Raw genomic sequence first — 23,006 nt, forward strand, 5'->3', positions numbered from 1 at the left:
CCTGACAGGTGTGGCATATCAAGAAGCTGATTAAACAGCATGATCATTACGCAGCTGCACCTTGTGCTGGGGACAATAAAAGGCCACTCTAACATGTACAGTTTTCCACACAACACAATGCCACAGATCTCCAAGTTTTGAGGTAGTGTGCAATTGGCATGCTGACTGCAGAAATGTCTCACTAAATCTGTTGCCAGAGTATTAATTTATCTACCATAAGCCAACGTTGTTTTGGAGAATTTGGCAGTACGTCCAACTGGCCTCACAACCGCAGATCACGTGAAACCACACCAGCTCAGGACCTCCACATCCGGTTTCTTCACCTGCGGGATCATCTGATACCAGCCACACGGGCAGCTGATGAAACTGAGGAGTATTTCTGTCTGTAATAAAGACCTTTTGTGGCGAGAAACTAATTCTGATTGGCTGGGCCTGGCTCCCCAGTGGCTGGGCCTATGCCCTCCCAGGCCCAACCATGGCTGCGCCCCTACCCAGTCATGTGAAATCCATAAATTAGGGCCTAACGAATTCATTTCAATTGACTGATTTCCTTTTATGAACTGTAACTCAGTAGAATCATTGAAGTTGTTGCATGTTGAGGTTTTATATTTTTGTTCAGTATAGATTCCCCACAACAAACAATTGGAACAGATAATCAAATGGTTTACGACAACGAAAACTAAAAGTAATAATTTTGTACATTTAAAAAAAAAAAAATGTTTTGGTAAGAACACCATCAAATCAGCTCCAAGAGATTTTAATTTTGAAAGTCTTTCCACACATAATATTTATGTATGTAAGCAAGGTTTGAAGTTGTGTTTTAGTCATATTATATCTGTTTTATATTTATTTGTAATTATGTTCCGGCCCCGTGACCATCCGCTTAAGAAACAATTGTCCCTCGGCTAAATCGAATTGATGATCCCTGTTCTAAGAGGTCATGTTGATTCTATCTCTTGAGTGTTTTTTTTTTTAATGCCTAAACAGAAAATAACCCAGTTTTCCTTCTTTCGAATTGGTCTCACGCGCGTGGCATGTCAAGTTTGTTGCTGTTATTGACCTTGTTGGAAATTGCATGTGTCTGTCACACACACGGAAATATTTAGACATTGGATTCATGCCAATAGCCTTACATGTAAAGACTCAGAGGTGTGGAGTTCCTAAAGTTTTAACATTGTTTGCATGTCTAAATTTCTCTGGAGTTTTGCTTCATGGGCTCAACAACTGAGTGAAGAGGGAATCTTGAGAAATTCACTACCAAAGTACTGTCCCATATCTCTATGAAAGCAGATGTTAAAGGAAAATGTATGTTTTTGGTTGCTTAGATCCAGTCTATGCCCTCATACACAAATGTATTTAAAAAGATGAGCACCAAATAAACAGTGCTTATCTTTTCATTTTGGATTGCAACAACAGGTGGGATGTGGATTTATCAACATATGACCACTTTTAGGCTGAAAACATCTGACACTTTGGTTTTGGAGTGAACTGTCCCTTTAAAACAAGGAAGTGAACTGTCCCTTTAAAACAAGGAAGTGAACTGTCCCTTTAAAACAAGGAAGTGAACTGTCCCTTTAAAACAAGGAAGTGAACTGTCCCTTTAAAACAAGGAAGTGAACTGTCCCTTTAAAACAAGGAAGTGAACTGTCCCTTTAAAACAAGGAAGTGAACTGTCCCTTTAAAACAAGGAAGTGAACTGTCCCTTTAAAACAAGGAAGTGAACTGTCCCTTTAAAACAAGGAAGTGAACTGTCCCTTTAAAACAAGGAAGTGAACTGTCCCTTTAAAACAAGGAAGTGAACTGTCCCTTTAAAACAAGGAAGTGAACTGTCCCTTTAAAACAAGGAAGTGAACTGTCCCTTTAAAACAAGGAAGTGAACTGTCCCTTTAAAACAAGGAAGTGAACTGTCCCTTTAAAACAAGGAAGTGAACTGTCCCTTTAAAACAAGGAAGTGAACTGTCCCTTTAAAACAAGGAAGTGAACTGTCCCTTTAAAACAAGGAAGTGAACTGTCCCTTTAAAACAAGGAAGTGAACTGTCCCTTTAAAGTGATACTGACAGCATTTTAACTACTTTTTAGATATGAAACAATCATATCAGTCAAAAATATCAAATTCCCAGTTTATGCTTCAAAACCAACTTTATAAGGGGTTTTAAATGTAGGTTCCATTTGACTCTACATTCCATGATGTACACTCGCGCATTGTTGGCATAATAGATGGATGCAGTTCAATGCATGATTAATATAATTCACCAATACATTTCTTGGTTGTCCCAAAAATATTGCTCTTAGGTTGTAAATCACAGCTGGCCTTGTACATTGTTTGCTGCCTTCATTCGGGATGCACGGTTTCAGTTTCCATTACTCAATATTTTGGACAAAAACTGACAAATTTAACTAAGGCTGGGAATGACAATACAATCAAACTCTAGCAAGGGCAAGGATCACATGTCAGTCATAACGTGGATAATAGGCAAGAGTATCTATTTACAGTTGAAATCGGAAGTTTACATACACCTTAGCCAAATAAGTTTAAACTCAGTTTTTCACAATTCCTGACATTTAATCCTAGTAAAAATCCCTGTCTTAGGTCAGTTAGGATCAACACTTTATTTTAAGAATGTGAAATGTCAGAATAATAGTTGAGAGTGATTTATTTCAGCTTTTATTTCTTTCATGACATTCCCAGTGGGTCAGAAGTTTACATACACTCAATTAGTATTTGGTAGCATTGCCTTTTACATTTTTTTAACTTGGGTGAAACGTTTTGTGTAGCCTTCCACAAGCTTCCCACAATAAGTTGGGTGAATTTTGGCCCATTCCTCCTGACAGCTGGTGTAACCTAACTGAGTCAGGTTTGTAGGCCTCCTTGCTTGCACCCACTTTTTCAGTTCTGCCCACAATTTTTTTTACGGGATTGAGGTCAGGGCTTTGTGATGGCCACACCAATACCTTGACTTTGTTGTCCTTAAGCCATTTTGCCACAACTTTGGAAGTATGCTTGGGGTCATTGTCCATTTGGAAGACCCATTTGCGACCAAGCTTTAACTTCCTGACTGTCTTGAGATGTTGCTTCAATATATCCACATAATTCTGCTCCCTCATGATGCCATCTATTTTATGAAGTGCACCAGACCCTCCTGCATCAAAGCACCCCACAACATGATGCTGCCACCCCCGTGCTTCACGGTTGGGATGGTGTTCTTCGGCTTGCAAGCCTCCCCCTTTTTCCTCCAAACATAATTATGGTCATTATGGCCAAACAGTTCTTTTTTTGTTTCATCAGACCAGAGGACATTTCTCCAAAAAGTACGATCTTTGTCCCCATGTGCAGTTGCAAACCGTTGTCTGGCTTTCTTATGGAGGTTTTGGAGCAGTGGCTTCTTCCTTGCTGAGTGGCCTTTCAGGTTATGTCTGTATAGGACTCGTTTTACTGTGGATATAGATACGTTTGTACTTGTTGCTCCAGCATCTTCACAAGGTCGTTTGCTGCTGTTCTGGGATTGATTTGCACTTTTCGCACCAAGGTATGTTCATCTCTAGGAGACAGAACGCGTCTCCTTCCTGAGCGGTATGACGGCTCCGTGGTCCCATGGTGTTTATACTTGCGTACTATTGTTTGTACAGATGAACGTGGTACCTTCAGGTGTTTGGAAATTGCTCCCAAGGATGAACCAGACTTGTGGAGGTCTACAATTTTTTTCTGAGGTCTTGGCTGATTTCTTTTGATTTTCCCATGATGTCAAGTAAAGAGGCACTGAGTTTGAAGGTACGGCTTGAAATACATCCACAGGTACACCTCCAATTGACTCAAATTATGTCAATTAGCCTATCAGAAGCTTCTTAAGCCATGAAATCATTTTCTGGAATTTTACCAGCTGTTTAAAGGCACAGTCAACTTAGTGTATCTAAACTTCTGACCCACTAGAATTGTGATACAGTGAATTATAAGTGAAATAATCTGTCTGTAAACAAGTGTTGGAAAAATTACTTGTGTCATGCACAAAGTAGATGTCCTAACCGACTTGCCAAAACGTTAGTTTGTTAACAAGAAATTTGTGGAGTGGTTGAAAAACAAGTTTTAATGACTCCATCCTAAGTGTATGTAAACTTCCGACTTCAACTTTATGTAGCAAGCTAAAAACACAGAGCCTAACGTTAGCTCGCTAGCTGCTAGGAGGATGTCAAATCAAGCTTTATTTGCCACATGCGCCGAATACAACAAGTGTAGACTTTACTGCGAAATGCTTACTTATAAGCCCTTAACAGTGCAGTTCAAAAAGAAAATATTTACCAAGTAGGCTAAAATAATTAAATAAATTACGAGGCTATATACAGGGGGCACCAGTACCGTGTTAGTGTGCAGGGGTACAGGCTAGTTGAGGTAATCTGTACTTGTAGACTATGCATAGGTAACAAACAAACAGCGAGTAGCAGCAGTGTACAGGGGGGGGTCAATGGAAATTGCTGGTGCCGATTTTTTTTTAAATGAATTGTTCAGCAGTCTAATGGCTTGGGGGTAGATGCTGTTGAGGAGCCTTTTAGTCCTAGACTTGGCGCTCCTGTACCGCTTTCCATGCAGTAGCAGAGAAAACAGTATAACTTGGGTGACTGGAGTCTCTGACAATTTTATGGGCTTTCCTCTGACACCGCCTATTATATAGGTCCTGGATTGCAGGAAGCTTGGCCCCAGTGATGTACTGGGCCGTTCGCACTACCCTTTGTAGCGCCTTACGGTCAGATGCCGAGCAGTTGCCATACCAGGCGGTGATGCAACCAGTCAGGATGCTCTCGATGGTGCAGCTGTAGAACATTTTGAGGATCTGGGGGCCAATGTCATGTCATTGGAGGAGTGGGTGAGTGACTATTTCCCCTAATCGTTTTTTTGGTGGCTATACACAGCTAGACATGCAGGTATCAATTGGTTACAGTAGCTAGCAAGAACTTCATTTACTTTTATCCTGTTACCATATCTCGTGTTCACAAATTCACTCTGGCGATCTACTCCGATTTCAGAGCACTCTCGTCTGAGTAAGACTAATAACTGATGAATTCACGAACGCTCAACACCGCCTGAATATGGACGGTGTCAGTAAATATGGGCCAAAAAAGTCATGGTTAGTCAGGAACGCGCTAGATAACGTGTAAACAGCCTAGCTAGTCAGAGTGTGGTGTTCTCTCATTTGTGTTTGTAAGTAGCAAGCTAGCCAACTTTAGCCAGTTAGCTTGGTTGCAGGCAAGCTGCACAAGGATGAGTAGGCTACAATTCCCCATTGTTTATCATTGCAATTTTGACAGCCAACTAGCTCAAACGGTTTGAAGGTTTATAAAATGTTCCTTCGTAAGATTTTTGCTCATCTTGCTCTGGCTAGCATTAGTTGTTGATGTGCATAACTGAGGGGGAGAAAGCCTACCTTTTCATGGCTGTTTGATCAATAGGACCGTAAAGTTCACAAATGTAAGAAGAGTCCCGTGGTATTGATATATTTGCAGAAATCCATTCGGGTGTATTTTGTGGCTTTTGGCGAATGCGTTCTAATGATCTATAGACTAAAGTCGCAACTCCCTGTAAACACACAGTCCAGTTCAAAGTGAATGATGGCAGGCCTGTGTGGCAAATAGCTTGTTTGCATAAAGGCTTACTGTAGTTACATTTTAGTAATTTAGCAGGTGCTCCTACAGTGACTTATTGCCGCCACACCGGCGGTCACGAGTCATGATGGCAGTCAAATTCCACGTGACTTAAGTCACGTTAATTAGGTTTCCCCAAGTTCTGATGCTGCCGATGGTCATTAGTAGCCTACCAAACTTGCTAACTGCCTGGTACTCAGCACTCTATTGTCCCTCTAATCACTCTGACATCAATGCAAATGGTATCAAAAATTTGATCAAACACTTCATGAGAGCCTATGAGCTCATGTTGTGCAGCATTTCTATAGGCTATGCAATTGCGTGAGAAAACAGAGTGACGGCCTCTTAAAAAGCTGATGGGATCCTCTTTTTATAGGCTAGGCCGATATTTATTTCTCAACTTTCCTAATATTAAGCACATTGCATCTCTTTACAACAGGAGTATAGTCTACCTGGTTGGTATGAAAATTAACTGTGGGAAAAGCGTCCTCCATTCGCTATTTAAGTGCATAGATGACATGTATTTTTCTCCCCCCCCTGTTTCGAGACGGGTGCATGATAGTGGTCTATTCTAAATCAAAACTAACGTCATACATATATTATTTAGTATATGTAAAGACCAGATTGAATCAAAAATAGGCTAATATTGTCACCCATCAGGCTATCACTTGTGAATGAAACAGCCATGTCTTTTTTTGCGACTTTTTCAAATCATAATCGCACACCTCATGTAATCTAGCCCATAGGCCTATATGTTTTAAGGTTTGTATCACAACTAAAGTGGCCAAATAACTTATTAAAATGAAACGGATTAATCCGCATTACACTGGGTGTAGAGTCTAACTGGCATACATATGCAGCAAGGTGAGTTTCAAGTTTGGGGAGCAATTTTCACCATAAAAATGCACCTTTTATTATAAAAGCATTACATGCTTAATCACATTTGCGTTCACTTTTGAGAATGGTGTTTCCTGCTAATGGAACATTCGCGCTTATAGTCTACTGCCATGTGCGCATTGCTGCGCTTATAATGTGAAGAAATAGCCTAATAGTTTAGCAACATTTTTAAGCTAAACGTTCTGATCTGTTTTTTTTTTATACTTGTGGTTGTATTAATTTGGGATCTATCGCATCCCACAACTGTCCCAGACTCTTTGGAATATTTATTTCTAGCATAGAATAGGTCAACTTCTGTACTATGGGGGATAGTAGATTGCAATAGGCTAGTGCTTTTGCTGTGCGTTAGGCCTACTCATCTTGTTGGCTGATGAAAAGTAAATTACAGTTCTTCCTATATCTTCAATATGCACTTCGAAATTGGATAAGGACGCGCGCAGTTGCATCCCCGATGTCTCTGTCTTCACTTGTAGCCTGTGAGAGACCCAATCACGTGGACGTAGAGCCATGTGAGTGAGAGGTGCTTCTGCAGGCAGTCGGGAGAAGGGATTTATAATTATTATATTATTATATTCAGCCCAAGGGCCACTGGCCGCAAAAGGCATGGATTTTTTTAGGGGGCATTAAGGCCGCAAAGGGGATACAGCTGGGAAATTTGAGGCATTATCAAGTGCTTGTCAAATTGTGAATGAGAGACTGATGAAGTGTGTACAGCCTACACAAAACAATAAAGCAGAGCTCATGTCTTTTCATGTAACTGTATTTAAATCATTAGTCGCATCATGCAGCCGTAGAATGTATTAAAAATCAACACACATAGTATCACAACTGAAGTTACATACATAACTCTGAAATAAGCATATAGGAGTACTTGTTTCTTAACTGCTCAACACAGAATAGCCCCATGTGAGCACTCCCTCAAGTTGTTTGGAGAAAATATCCTTTCTATTTTATTCCCCTATGTTCAGTTGTATTCTTTGTACTATAAAATAATGCCACAGTATTCTAAGCAAATCTGGTCTGCTAAATTTAACAATTGTAGCCCACAGCCGTATGGCATAGCAAGATCAGGGCCTAACATAAGAACAACTCAGATGATGCTATTTTGTTCTTGCTCTTCATATCATGTTTCTTTAGATTTGTGTAAAATTAATAATGGATTTATTGTGATGGTGTAGGCTATATTAAATGGATTTATTAGACTTTTTAAAATGTAGATGTTCCAAAACTCTGCATCAGTGGCTTGTAGGCTATGCTAAATGTGTTTTATGTTTAATTAACGTGAGACGGGCAGTTATTTGCTTGACAATCAAAGGCCCACAAAATGTCATGACTGCCATAGCCCTAGTAGTGAGTGCATACATTTTGTTATGTTTTGTACTGGTCCCCGGTGGGAATCGAACCCACAACCCTGGTGTTGCAAGCGCCATGCTATACCACCTGAGCCGACTGGCCATGGTGCACTGGTCTGCATAGACTCCAGTCCTGGACGAGACATGTTTTATTTAGTGCAATGTTTATTAATTGTCCAAACGGACAGCCGCTTTCCCACTCTATATTGCTATAGATTTTTTAAAAATGTAATTCCCAAACATTCTAAGAATTTATGAAAATGTGAAAATGAGCAAGTGGTCGCTTATCAGAACATTGAAAAAAAAAAATGTCATTCTCCTGGGGGTGTATATGAACATATTTGAATACGATGTGATGTTGCTAAAATGCTGTCAGCCACTTTAAGACAAATCAAGAGTTCATGAGATATGGCTGCACTGGTTGTCCTCACCACCCATTGACCTCAACCACTCAACAATTCTCTTTCAGTGTTGGCCAAAACCTCAGCGCATTTTAAAAAGTCTACTTTTGAAATGGAAATAACTTTGGCTGGGAACTCTGACCCAGCATGAGCCACAGTATAGGTTAAATTATTGATGCAATGTACGTCAGTACTCTCGCCAGAGTGTCGAGTGAGATGTTGTTACGTGTGAAATCAAACATTCCGGTATGCCTACTAAGAGATTGGCTGATAGGATGCGAATGCTTATGGTCTCGCGAGCCTGCTGTTTCTACCCAGTAATGGTGTCCGATTTACATATCCATATTTCAGAAGAGGAGGCACTGTTCTTTGCAAGGGAGGTATATTCTACGGTGCTTATGATTTGCATTGTGCTAGTGTCATATCCTATCCCAAAAATGATTGTGCGGCCATTATAGTGATTATGGTTAATTGTAGTCTAGGGGACTGATGGAACCTTTCTCAGTGACTCTTTAAAATGATCTATGGCACACTGGGGTGTACGAGAAGAATTTAATATGCGTCTTTAAAGGCACAATCTGTAACTTTCACTTCAAGTGCAGCAGCGGCAGCCCTTTTTGACTGGTTTATAATTTGTGGGGGGTGGATCTGGACAAATGGAACTGCCAGTGAGTTATTATAGTGTCTTTTTTAAATGACGCTCTTGGCTGAGGAGTTTGTACACCAACACAGGCCCAAATAAATCACCGTATTCCTCCTCTCAATTCCACTTTCTGAAGCAGTTCGTATTTTGCACCAGGAGGACAAAAACGGCAGCATTGCACCAGCTCAGATTTGAACCAGCGACCCTCTGATTCATTGTCCTTAAAGCAGCCACAGTCAAATTTAAGCGAGTGTCGCTTTAACTGTTGGACATATAACTTGTCTCTTTTAGAATGGTTCATCTTAGAAATGATGGATCGACACGAGAGCCTCTGGTCTAGTCCTTGATAGAGGAAATTGGCCGCCTACCCGCCTTACACGATGAGCATGTAGGCAGGTCGGCATCACGTCTGAGGCTTCCCTTTTAAGATCCCTCACTCAGTGGCCAGGATACGTTTTTATTTACCAATATGAAAGGAACCTAACCGAGCCTGTCGACCTCAGCAGTCATCTCTAGACATTTCTAAGACCAGTCTCGTCTGAAATGATGGTTGAGGAATGTCATGACAGCCACCATTCTCTGTGTGTGGGGCCGGCGGCTGTCACTGTGTGTCTGTGTTGGTGTGTGTGCGTCCAAATTACATTCTCATACTGTCCTCCATTCAAAACATTCATCAGTTTGTATGTTTGCAGCCTTCATAACAGGGACAGTGTTTATCTTTTTTGTTTCGCTGGCAGACAGCAAGAATTGGGCCTGAATAGATTTTCAATTTTGAGCTCGAGTTACCCAACCCAAGGCTGTCGATTCTGCATTCTGGCGACTTGATCCCCCTGTTCTGAGGAAGGCACACCTCGTGTGGTGCTAACCATGATGCTAATTTACCATTTAATCATAACTTTCTGGGTGTATCCTAAATGGCACCATATTCCCTATATAGTGCACTACTTTTGATCAGGGCCCATAAGGCTCTGATCAAAAGTAGTGCACTATACAGGGAATATGGTGCAATTTGTGACACAGCCTCTCTCGGAAGCTCCTCAGACTCCGGTAAACCTGGGTCAGGATAAGAGGATCAAAACCTTCCATTGTCAAAGACAAAATGGGTGATGTCACAGGGCTTTGGCCTGATGTGATTGGTGTGTAATGTCTATTTCTGGTTTGTCTCTGCTTCCGAAGGTTGCCGTGAAGATAATAGACAAAACGCAGTTGAACCCCACTAGTCTACAGAAGGTAAGGCCTCACATTCAAACTTCTCTTTCTCTCTCCCTTTTTCTCTTTCTTCTCTTATCCCCTCTCTCGCTCTCTCTGTTAAACACGGTCTATGATGGGTCACGTCAGCACAGAGATCAGATGATATCTATACACCCTTTTGGGTTTTGCGTCAGACACCGGATGACATTGTGTATGAGAGACCAGAGCCACACAAGGGCCATGCTCGTGAACTTTTGCTAAGACCATTGGTTTAAACCATTGGCTAGTATAGCTAGTTGCTGTCTTTTCTCATAGGCCAACCTGGCAAAATTAGCCACGATGCTGAGGCTGACTAGCTGAGCAGGTAACTAAATCCTTATCAGCCAATTAAAATTGTCGACGTAGTTGGACCTGATTCCAACACTTTTTCACTAAAGCATCCTTACCAGAAATCCAATGCACTACATCCCATGCAAATATGTGTCTTGACAATTAACTCAGTGAACGGTGCCTAGTTCCTGATCCATCTATCACAACTTGCGCTGTAATTTTGAATCTCCATGATCACTTTTCCTTTGAAATGTAAACTAACATTCATTGATGTATTGTGTTGAAGGAAAAAAATCGGTCATCACCATAAAAATGAACTTTAAGAATGAATTCCATAAGGAAATACATGTTTGTCTTCAGCCTTGTTCACAAACACATTACTCGGACCTAATAATCATACTGCATGGACTATGCCACCAAACAGTCATATTGGTCAGGAGAAAATACACCCAGTTGACAAGACCACCATCGTCTTCACTCTTTTTACGATTGATCTAGATACGAATATAAATGCATAATCCGCTTAGAAGCTTGGTCCAAAAATTATTTTTAAGCCTTGAGACATGGATAGTGTATGTGTGCCAGTTACCACGTTTCCATCCAACCATTTCATGCGGATGAATTACCTGACGCGTGAAACAAGTCACGCCCGGGCTGATGGCAACGTTATGCCCGTACAATTTTATAAATGCCAACAATTTGTTTGTTCGACATGGTGGGATCTTTTTGTTGGTAAAAATAAATATGCGAGAAATGGCGGTGGAAATGGCTTTCTGTGCAAATGTTGATATAATAACCATCATATTGAAGTAAACTTGGAGTCACGTGACATGTTGTGTGGTCCTCCCACTACGACTCGGGAAAGCATGCAGTTTATTAGACTACAGATTAAATAAGTTAAGATGAACTTCCCTGGGTGGTCAGTGTTCAAGGTGATGAGCTTTATGCTCCTTTCCAATAAATATCAAGGTTCTTATTCTGGTGACATGATGATTGATGCTTGGCTGCCATTTGACAAATACAAGTAATTACCGCTCTTATCCATAATAATCTCAGTGTAGGTAGCCTACCCGCACTGAATCTGTGAGCTGTTGGCTAGAGCACATGTGACAAGACGAGTGGGCACATTTGCAATATATAATGCTCCAGATTTGTGACAAAACCATCAGTTAAAAATGCGATAGAAACACATTTAACTTAAATTCCCATGTACCCAGTGAAAAATATAACCGCAAAAGTGACTTATGTGCAATACGTCATCACGCACAGCCTTTTATCTGCAAAAAGTCTGTTTGATGGAAACCGCTCTGGTGGGAAAATGCATATTTGAGAATATTTGCATAAATTTGTGGCAAATTGGATGGAAACCTAGCAACTGAGGTTGAATGGGCAATACAAAATATTTAAATGCCTTTTGAACGGGGTATGTAAAAGTAGGTGCCAGACACACCGGTTTGAGTGTCAAGAACTGCAACGCAAGTTTTTCACACTCAACCGTTTTCTGTGTGAATCAAGAATGGTCCACCACCCAAAGGACATCAAGCCAACTGGGCACAACTGGGAAGCATTGGAGTCGACGTGGGCCAGCATCCCTGTGGAACGCTTTTGACACCTTGTAGAGTCCACGCCTAGACGAATTGAGGCTGTTCTGAGGGGAACATGGGTGCACCTCAATAGTAGGAAGTTGTTCCTAATGTTTTGTACACTGTATATTGGCACACTCCACTTACCAAGACAAATGGTAATAAACTAAACCAAGCAGTTGGTATGCATGACTGTTAGTCGCTTTGATAAAAGCATCTGAAAGATGGCCTATATTAGTTGGATAGTTTAACTATCTCCATCTAGTGGCCAAGTTGACCCGTTTTAACAATTGCAATTGGATGGTGTCTCTACCGTTTATGGTCTCTGATAGGTTGATTTGTTTTTTTTTAGTTACTGGATGTAATTATCTGCTCAGCTGGCCATCCCCAGAATCGTGGCTAATTTTGCCAGGTTGACCTATGAGAAAAGTTGTCAGCTTGCCATTTTAAGACCAATGTTTTAAACCAATGGTCTTCGCAAAAGTTCACGAGTATACCCCCCCCCAGGGTTCGTTAAACCTTCCTCCATTTTGGCTCCAAGCCTTCCATCATAACAACAATATGATATGGATTTTAATTGGATAGTGATGTCACATGACTTTTGCTGCCAATGGAAAATCAACATCTTAAACATAGTTTAGCCAACTGGGTTTATCTGTGGCTCTGCGAGAGACCAACAGTAACTGCTTATTACCTTTGATGCAGCGCTTCCCTTGGTTCGGAAATGTGGTTGGGCCTATGGCTAGGCCTTGTGATAATTAGAGCAACCTTGTTGTGTCTAGGTCTGATAGGAGGGGCTTAGCCGTAGATAATCTGGGTTTGATGGAATAGGATTAAGTTGCACCTAGACACTGATCTAACATCAGTTAAGACATTTTCACCACCTAATTGTCAAAGGTATGACGGGGAGGGTAAACTCGTCCTAGATCGGTTATTAATGGAAATGTGGACCTAGAACGGTGTTGGTTGACAGTGTCTTGGTGCGAACTGCACCCTCACTAGATCCCTTCCAGCGTAAGTATTTTTTTCTATTTTGTCCTGTGTTTTGTAACGCATCACCGGCAAGACCCTTCTCTTTCCAGTAACTTAGCTGTGACACAACAACGAACCTGAACCAAAAGCTTCTGACTGTCGTCCATTTCAAACCCAGAGCTTGTTTGTGAGCTCTGTCAGTGGTCTCGGGGGAAGTGTGCTCAGTTCACCAGAAATACGAGCCTGAAGCGGGAGACAGAGAAGCATACCAGGTCTCCTCTTTTTGCATTGAAATCCAAACACCAAAAATCCCCTAGATAGAACTTTGGCAGGATATGTCATCTGGTGCGGCCTGGGGAATGAAACGTTGGTTATTACAATACCATTATTATAGGTTTACATGCAGAGGGCTCCAAGCAACGCACACAAATAAACCCAAGAATTTGTGGGATTGCTGAACTGTAATTTCATAAACTAGCGATTTTTATTTTGAGTAATTCATACATTTATCTTGATTTTGTTGGGAGAAAGACCATTGGACATGTTACTATGTTAGTGTTTTGGGTATGGGTTACGACCGTTTAATGGATGAAGAAAAGTGTGGCATGACGATTTGTATAAAATCAATATGTGGGCCTACTTTTGTGCCTCAAATATGCTAGGTGTAACTAGCTGGTCTTGTGCTAGATGTAACTAGCTGGTCAAGTCACCATTGCATTTTCAGCCTTTTAAACTTATTCCTGCATATCTATATACTGTGGTATATTAAAGGTCCAATGCGTTTTCTTCTTAATATCAAATCAAGAGTGTTTTCTGATTTTATCAACAACAAATGCGGCAAAATACAGAATGTAAAATGCACATAAAGTCAACATTGTATTTGGATTCAGTCTTATCTGGTGAACTGCTGCATCCACACCTTTTGGTCTAATCATGTTCCCATAATCTCCAAACTGTTCCCTTTCAATTGCTACCATGCTTATGCTTTTCATATTTCTTCTATAAGAAACATTTCAAGTTAGTCCTATCCATATAGGCCAATTGTCACGAATGTAAAGGGTTTGGATGGAGTGTCGCCTTGTTAACTTCCAAAAGCGGAAGTCGCATCACAGGCGTTTACACACCACGCAGTGTGTACTCGTGTTTCAGCTCAGTAAGAAGTCACGTAAGAGTCTCTCTCTCTCGCTCATTCTCTCACACAACAAGCAGTTCTGGTGGTCGATGTCATTCAGTACACCCTGCATCGGCCTGTCTAGGGTGGGTGGGTGGATGTATGGATCTCAAAAGATAGACTGATAGATGGACATACAGAGTTACAGAAAAATATAATATTTTGGGTAAAGCTTTCTTTTAGAACATGAAACAGGACATAGGCTGGCTTGTGACTTCACAGGAGGCAGAATCTGTCGATAATGGCCCGAGACACTTATAATGCGAGGGCCATCCACGCTATCGTATTCCAGCTGATCAATAGCTGGCATTAGGCCTCCCCCAGCCATGGGTGCTTTGTCCTTCAACACAAAGGATGCACGTCAATAGTCTAAAAAGGCCTCATCTCCTTTTCTTCCATCTGTGCATACCTGGAATAAGGTTGAATATAATTAGTTTAGAGACCTCGTTTTTTCCCCAAGTGAAAGCAAATTTCTAAAAGGCATTCGACATATTGCTGTCACTTTTATCCCGTGTTTTCAGATCTGTGCAGATGGAGAGGAAGCTGCATTGGACTATCGAGACGGACGCGCCATGAGTTCTCGCGTTGTAAAAACACGGTGTGGGATTTGTCAAAGCTCCGCAGGCCTGTTACCCTGCTACTATTCTGCTACATGTTTTTTTCCGGTGTGGTCGGAAAAGCTGAAATTGGCCCACGGTCTGCCCGTCAATTACTTGACCATGCTGCAAAGTACCTCCCAAGGGAAGGAATGTTCAAGGCCTGATGAATCATTTGAGACTGCTCTCTGATTCCCCACAAGACACATCTCTGTTGGCTCGCTGGTGGAGCAGTAAGACTTGACCAGTGCATTTTGATGGATTTGTGCAGCCTATAGTCCCATACTCATAAATTACCCCTCTAAAATCTTGAGTGGAATTTGGCCAGCATTGAATAGTTCCCAAACTGTGCGGCGCAGCCCCTAGGGGGTGCGAGGGGTCAGCAGGGGGGGGCTTTCAACTTACTCTTGAAAGTTGTAATAGTAGAATGCACAAGGTGCAATTTCAAAATTGGTAGTGCAGCATCTGTTTTCCTTTTGTCATGTCAGTCATTGAATCCCTCAGAGCTATTTATAACTTGTCCGAAATGTCCAGATCAACCAGCCCATGTCAGAGAACGTTTTTTAGCCCATAGATTTTGTGGTAATGTTTGAGTCACTCAAATATCACATGAATACACATAACAAAATGTATAGAATTGCAAGAAATAACCTTTAAACCTGCAAAATGTTCTCTGTCAACAAGAGGGGCGTCAACAGTTTGTCATGAACAGTGCTTGTGCCTGTGGAAATAGACATGGAGGGATGTTCCCCAATGCTGGAAGGGGGGGTCTGAGAGAAATATTTTAGGATCAGTAAACATCGGTAAACAAGTCTGATCTGTAAACTTGCTTTGAAGGCTACAATTTGGCAAGAGAACTTCCACATTTTTTGTGTTGCCCTCCGAGTATCAAGTATATATCATTTATTTGTCCATAAAATATTTCAGCTATTGCCTCTGTTTTTCATGCTGCTATATCATAGGATGATAAACAATAGTATCCTTATGTTATCTTTATCCCGAGGCTACTCAGGATGGTCCTCCTCTTCTATCAGTGAATTTCATACAAATACAGTGCCTTGCAAAAGTTTTCACCCCTTTGGTGTTTTTCCTATTTTGTTGCATTACAACCTGTAATTTAAATGGATTTTTATTTGGATTTCATGTAATGGACATACACAAAATAGTCCAAATTGGTGAAGTGAAATGAAAAAAATTACTTGTTTCAAAAAATTAAGGAAGGAAAAGTGGTAGGTGCATATGTGTTCACCACCTTTGCTATGAAGCCCCTAAATAAGATCTGGTGCAACCAGTTATCTTCAGAAGTCACATAAATAGTTAGATTGCACACAGGTTGACTTTATTTAAGTGTCACATGATCTGTCACATTATCTCAGTGTGTATATATACACCTGTTCTGAAAGGCCCCTGAGTCTGCAACACCACTAAGCAAGCGGCACCACCAAGCAAGCGGCACCATGAAGACCAAGGAGCTCTCCAAACAGGTCAGGGACAAAGTTGAGGCACCACAACAAACCTGCCAAGAAGGGCCGCACACCAAAACTCACAGACCAGGCAAGGAGGGCATTAATCAGAGAGGCAACAAAGAGACCAAAGATCAACCTGAAGGAGCTGCAAAGCTCCACAGCGGAGATTGGAGTATTTGTCCATCAGATCACTTTAAGCCGTACACTCCACAGAGCTGGGCTTTACGGAAGAGTGGCCAGAAAAAAGACATTGCTTAACCTGTCTGGCTCTGGCGTTCCGCCAGCGGAACTCCTCCCACATTCCACTGAAAAGGCAGAGCGCGAAATTCAAAAGATATTTTTTAGAAATATTTAACTTTACATTTTACATTAAGTCATTTAGCAGACGCTCTTATCCAGAGCGACTTACAAGTACATACATTCATACTTTTTTTTTGTACTGGTCCCCCGTGGGAATCGAACCCACAACCCTGGCGTTGCAAGCGCCATGCTCTACCAACTGAGCCACACGGGACCACGGGACTAACTTTCACACATTAACAAGTCCAATACAGCAAATGAAAGATACACATCTTGTGAATCCAGTCAACATGTCCGATTTTTAAAATGTTTTACAGCGAAAACACCACATATTTATGTTAGCTCACCACCAAATACAAAAAAGGCCAGACATGTTTCACAGCACAGGTAGCATGCACAAAGCCAACCTAACTAACCAAGAACCAACCAAACTAACCAACAAACAACTTCATCAGATGACAGTCTTATAACATGTTATTCAATAAATCTATGTTTTGTTCGAAAAATGTGCATATTTCAGGTATAAATCATAGTTTACATTGCAGCTACAATCAGAAATTGCACCGAAAGCAGCCATAATAATTAGACACCAACGTCAAATACCTAATTACTCATCATAAAACATTTCTGAAAAATCGATGGTGTACAGCAAATTAAAGACAAACATCTTGTGAATCCAGCCAATATTTCCGATTTTTTTAAAGTGTTTTACAGCGAAAACACAATATAGCATTATATTAGCTTACTACAATAGCCTACCACACTACCGCATTCATTCATCAAGGCACGTTAGCGATAGCAATAGGCACGTTAGCGATAGCGAATAAACCAGCAAGATATATAATTTTTGACTAACCTTGATATGCTTCATCAGATGACAGTCCTATAACATCAGGTTATACATACACTTATGTTTTGTTCGAAAATGTGCATATTTAGAGCTGAAATCAGTGGTTATACATTGTGCTAACGTAGCATCTTTTTCCCACAACGTCCGGATATTTTTCTGACACTTTTTCTGACACACATATTCTGACCAAATAACTATTCATAAACATAACTAAAAAATACATGTTGTATAGGAAATGATAGATACACTAGTTCTTAATGCAATCGCCGTGTTAGAATTCTAAAAATAACTTCATTACGACATCCAGCTTAGGTATAGCGAGAGTACCCAAAAGCTGGGCGCAAACGACTAGCACAACATGTTCGACAGATATATGAAATAGCATCATAAAATGGGTCCTACTTTTGCTGATCTTTCATCAGAATGTTGTACAAGGGGTCCTTTGTCCAGAACAATCGTTGTTTGGATTTAGAACGGCCTTTTTCCCTCTCGATTTAGCAAGCACACTTGCCAAGTGGCACGAAGCTCTCCATCGTCAACAAAGTCAGAGAACGGAACACGGCAAAACTCCAGAAAAAAATTCAATAATCTGATTAAACTATATTGAAAAAACATACTTTACGATGATATTGTCACATGTATCAAATAAAATCAAAGCCGGAGATATTAGTCGTCTATAACGGCAGCTTATCAGAAGGCAAATCCAGGTCCCTCCTCGCGCTCTCCAGAAAACAGGAAACTGGTGACACGTCATGCCAAGAGCTGTAATTCAAGGCCAGATCAAGTTACACACTCAATTTCTTCTCTCACTGCTTGTCGACATCTAGTGGAAGACGTATGAAGTGCATCTAAACTAATAAATATCAAGGACTTTAATAGGCAGCCCCTAGAAGAGTGCATCGATTTCAGATTTTCCACTTCCTATCAGGAAGTTTGCTGCAAAAGGAGTTCTGTTTTACTCACAGATATAATTCAAACGGTTTTAGAAACTAGAGAGTGTTTTCTATCCAATAGTAATAATAATATGCATATTGTACGAGCAAGAATTGAGTACGAGGCCGTTTAAATTGGGCACGATTTTCCCCCAAAGTGAAAACAGCGCCCTCTGTCCTCAACAGGTTTAAAGAAAAAAATAAGTAAACCCGTTTGGTGTTCGCTAAAAGGCATGTGGGAGACGCCACAAACATATGGAAGAAGGTACTCTGGTCAGATGAGACTAAAATGTAGTTTTTTGTGCATCAAGGAAAACGCTATGTCTGGCGCAAACCCAACACCTCACATCACCCCCGAGAACATCATCCCCACAGTGAAGCATGGTGGTGGCAGCATCATGCTGTTAGGATGTTCATCATCGGCAGAGACTGGGAAACTAGTCAGAATTGAAGGAATGATGGTATATACAGGGAAATTCTTGAGGGCAACCTGTTTGTCTTCCGGAGATTTGAGACTGGGACGGCGGTTCAGCAACACTTGAGTGGTTTAAGGGGAAACATTTAAATGCATTGGAATGGCCTAGTCAAAGCCCAGACCTCAATCCAATTGAGAATCTGTGGTATGACTTAAAGATTGCTGTACACCAGCGGAACCCATCCAACTTGAAGGAGCAGTTTTGCCTTGAAGAATGGTCAAAAATCCCAGTGGCAAGATGTGCCAAGCTTATAGAGACATATCCCAAGAGACTTGCAGCTGTAATTGCTGCAAAAGGTGGCTCTACAAAGTATTGACTTTGGGGGGGGTGAGTAGTTATGCACGCTCAAGTTTTGTTTTTTGGTTGAATTTCTTGGTTGTTTCACAATATAAAATATTTTGCATCTTCAAAGGGGTAGGCATGTTGTGTAAATCAAATGATAAAAACCCCCCAAAAATCTATTTTAATTCCAGGTTGTAAGGCAACAAAATAGGAAAAATGCCAAGGGGGGTGAACACTTCCGCAAGACATTGTGAAACATTTAAGTTATCCGTTTTAGATAAACTATACAAAAAATATTTACATTAGGGCTGTCAAATGCTGAAAATAATTGAGTTAATAGCATTAGTTAATCGCAATTAATTCTTTATTTTTTTGCTCAAATTTGGCCCTGAAAGATTTTTAAATTTAAAAAGCATTGCATTGAGTTATAGGCAAACTATGCTTTGATTTATATGGTACGGAAACACAAAATGATCTACATCAGAATGTTTTAAGAACATTTTCCACATAGCTTTAAGTAGGCTTACTCGCTCATATCAATGTTCTTGAAGTTTAACACTTGCACAAAGCAGTCTCTCTCTCTCTCTCTCTCTCTCTCACTCACTCACTCACTCACTCACACACACACACAGCTTTAATTACTGTTAACGCTTCACACATTCTAAATTATTGTAACTATAACAGGGTTCCCCAACTGGCGTCCCGCGGTCCGAATTTGGCTTGCTGGTGATTTTATTTGGCCCCCGAGTTCTCTAAACCAAAAATTAAGTACTTAAATAAATTATAATTGATGGACATTAAACACTGTAAAAATACCAGCAAATAAGCTCCAAGTTATTTAGTATTTATTTTTTGGGAAATCTGTGCCAAAGTATTTCCACACATAATAGAGGGATATATGTGATCGTGTACAAATGTAAGCAAGATTATAAATTATTATGTTTTAGTCAAATGTTATCTGTTTGGGATTTGTGCAGTCAAATTATTTGTAGGCTTAATTATGTTTTGGCCCGCGGCTGAGTCTCGTTGATGATCCCTGGACTATAGGGGATACAAAGAACAGAGCTCTTAAACTTGTCCAACAATGTTATTCAAACACTTTAACCATCTGTACTGTTCAGATAACTTTACACACATAGGCCTGCATACACTGTCTCTCATTTTTATTTAGCCTTTTATTTTATGTACTGAAACCAAGGTCTCTTTTACAGATGACCCCTGAAGTACAAAAAAGGCCTGCAAACCAAAAGGATAAACACATTCTTCAGTAATACGGTCCTTAATCAGCTTTTTGAATTGCCAGAACATCAAATGTAAAAGAAATAGAAGATTGTTCCACAAATGTTAAAATGTTTATTTCGCATTTTTATTTAACCAGGTAGGCCAATTGAGAACAAGTTCTCATTTACAACTGCGACCTGGCCAAGATAAAGCAAAGCAGTGCGACACAAACAACAACAGAGTTACACATGGGATAAACAAACGTACAGTCAATAACACAATAGAAAAATCTATGTACAGTGTGTGTGCAAATAAGGTGCAAGAGAACAAAAAGTTGATTTACCCAACTAGAGACCAAAGGAATTTACAGGGTTAGTCATCCTTGAGACTGGGTGTGGTAACTTGTATGTCTAAAGTTTAGTAATGATGTTAGGTGCAGTGTGACTTTTTTTGTAAAAGGGCTTAATAAATGAAAGCATAGCAATGTATCAACCTATGTGACATCAGAGGGCCAACCAACTTTCTGGTAGAGAATTACTCTCACTTACTCTCGCGCTCACACTTGACTATGATATTGATTACTGAAAGAGATTTGCGTCAGTTCAAATCTGGTATCAGGACAAAATGTGATTCAGAGTCGCCGAATATACTTTAAGTATTTTAATTAAACTCAAGCGATAAATGGTAAATGCAATTTTTGTATATACGGGTTTACTGTATCACCGCGCAGGGTAGATCAGAGAACTCTGGAATGTGCTCATACAACAGTTTTTATACTAGGACAGCTTTAGTTCCAACCCGTCCGTTGGCCAATCACCGTAGAGGCTGAGCGCGGTTTAAACTTTGCTCAGCCTATGCTGGCACTCGGACTGGTCCCAGTCCCTTGGTGCTCTCATCTGTCCACATCTGGTCGTTGGTAGATTAGATCCGTCTTGTGTCTTCTACACTCAAACAGTTCCTAATATGGGTTGTCCAGTGCCCTACCCTCCCTGGTTGGCTTAGAGATATGCACCCCTCCCCTCTCCAGATTGACCACAGTTTTTATGGCTTGTCACTCTACACATACACACACATCTGTATTGTTTGTGTGTGTGTGTGTAACAAAACAATATTCATCTTTAAACAATATGGTAGCGGGCTATAGTGCATAAACATAAATCCTAACATTACTCCATTGTTGGGAAAGAGCAAGCAAGAAACGCATTTCACTGTACTCTTGCACCCCACTCTTTCATATGCAGCCTACCTTTGAAGGATCTCTTTGAAGACCCTGTTCCTTTTCAGTTCTTCCTGTGCCATTCAAATTTGTGCATAGCCTAGTCAGTGGTCAAGTCCAGGTTGCTAGCTAAGTAACATGACTAGCTAGCTGAAAATATGTTGTTATTAAACCAACAAATGGCGCCTCACGAGTAGTTTTAAAATGGCCTGTGACATGCGCAACAATCCGCGGCAGCAAGAAAAAAACGGCTCCGATAATTTTGGGCATAACGTTTCACATGATTTTGGCTCGAGGCACACGGTCTTCAGGCATGCAAAGCCGCAAGCACTGCCTGCAGCAGTGTTGTGTTCTGCGCTTAAAAGGGTCCGTGTGGTGAAGAAACGGAGACGTGATTAACGCCATCCAAAAAATATGCCGATTTAAAAATGTCAGGCATTAACTTTGACAGCCCTAATTTACATCTCACCAAATAACTAAAACACTGTTTTGCAATGGTCTACAGTAGCTTCAACAGCACTTTATAAGGTAGCACCATGGTGTAGCCGGATGACAGCTATTTTCCCATCCTCCTCTGGGTACATTGACTTCAGTAAAAAAACCTAGGAAGCTCATGGTTCTCACCCCCTTCCATAGAAGGTAACAGTAATTAATTATGGCGAATTTTGAAGGGTGCCCTCCAAACTGTCTGAGCTTTTGCAGTATGAACTGATATGTTGTCCACCCAAATCAAAGGATCAGAGAATGAATCTAGTTCTGAAAGCATAATCTACAGCAAGCTAGCACTGCAGTGCATAAAGTGTGCTGAGTGGTTGACTCAAAGAAAGAGAGACAATAGTTGAACAGTTTTAAACAAATTCATTTCTTAAACTGTAAGGAGAAGCAGCAGTAAGAGAGGGAGAGAGTTAGCTATTTTTCTTCTTGGTTTACCTTTTCACTTAGCTAATGCAGTTAATTTTGCCTACTCAATAACCTGACTCAAACAGAGGAATGCTATTTAAGTTAGCTAGCTGGCTAAGGCTATCCAACACGGCAACTCTTCCAAGTCAAGGTAAGCTTTCGGTTGTGTTAATTTATTGTCACCAGGGCCCGGCTGTGTAACTGCTAAACTGCTTGCTGTTACACTACTGTGTGGTTGTACACATGGATCGGATTAGTGTCATGATACCAGAATTTGATTTTGATACCGACGCAAGGTTTATTATCACGATACTCGATACCATAACGATACTTGATAGCAGGGCAAAAAAATATGCATATTAGCCAGTCACAGAAATCAGCGTATTTTGCATATTATAACAAAGCACTGGGCTAGTGAATTAAATTAATGTCCGCTTTAGCTGTAAGCTAGCATCCAAATCGGATGTTAGGTACTCTATATGAATCCTGTCAAATAAAATGGCCAATAAGGGTGCAATCAATTGGGGGGTGTGCGATTTTAAAAATGTATATATATTATATATGTTTTTTTCACCTTTATTTAACCAGGTAGGCCA

At 40.6% G+C, this 23,006-nt stretch overlaps 1 protein-coding gene across 6 annotated transcripts in view; it reads left to right on the forward strand.

Annotated features, from left to right (window-relative positions):
* LOC120032578 (serine/threonine-protein kinase MARK1-like) overlaps positions 1 to 23,006 on the forward strand; it is a 99,564-nt gene that overhangs the window by 27,993 nt on the left and 48,565 nt on the right. For all 6 annotated transcript variants that reach the window (XM_038978722.1, XM_038978717.1, XM_038978719.1 and 3 more), the window contains one exon: positions 10,101 to 10,154. In XM_038978722.1, coding sequence (XP_038834650.1) covers positions 10,101 to 10,154 — 54 coding nt within the window. The remainder of the gene's footprint in view (positions 1 to 10,100; positions 10,155 to 23,006) is intronic.

This window comes from Salvelinus namaycush, chromosome 39, assembly GCF_016432855.1.
Source record: "Salvelinus namaycush isolate Seneca chromosome 39, SaNama_1.0, whole genome shotgun sequence".
Lineage (NCBI taxonomy): Eukaryota > Metazoa > Chordata > Actinopteri > Salmoniformes > Salmonidae > Salvelinus > Salvelinus namaycush.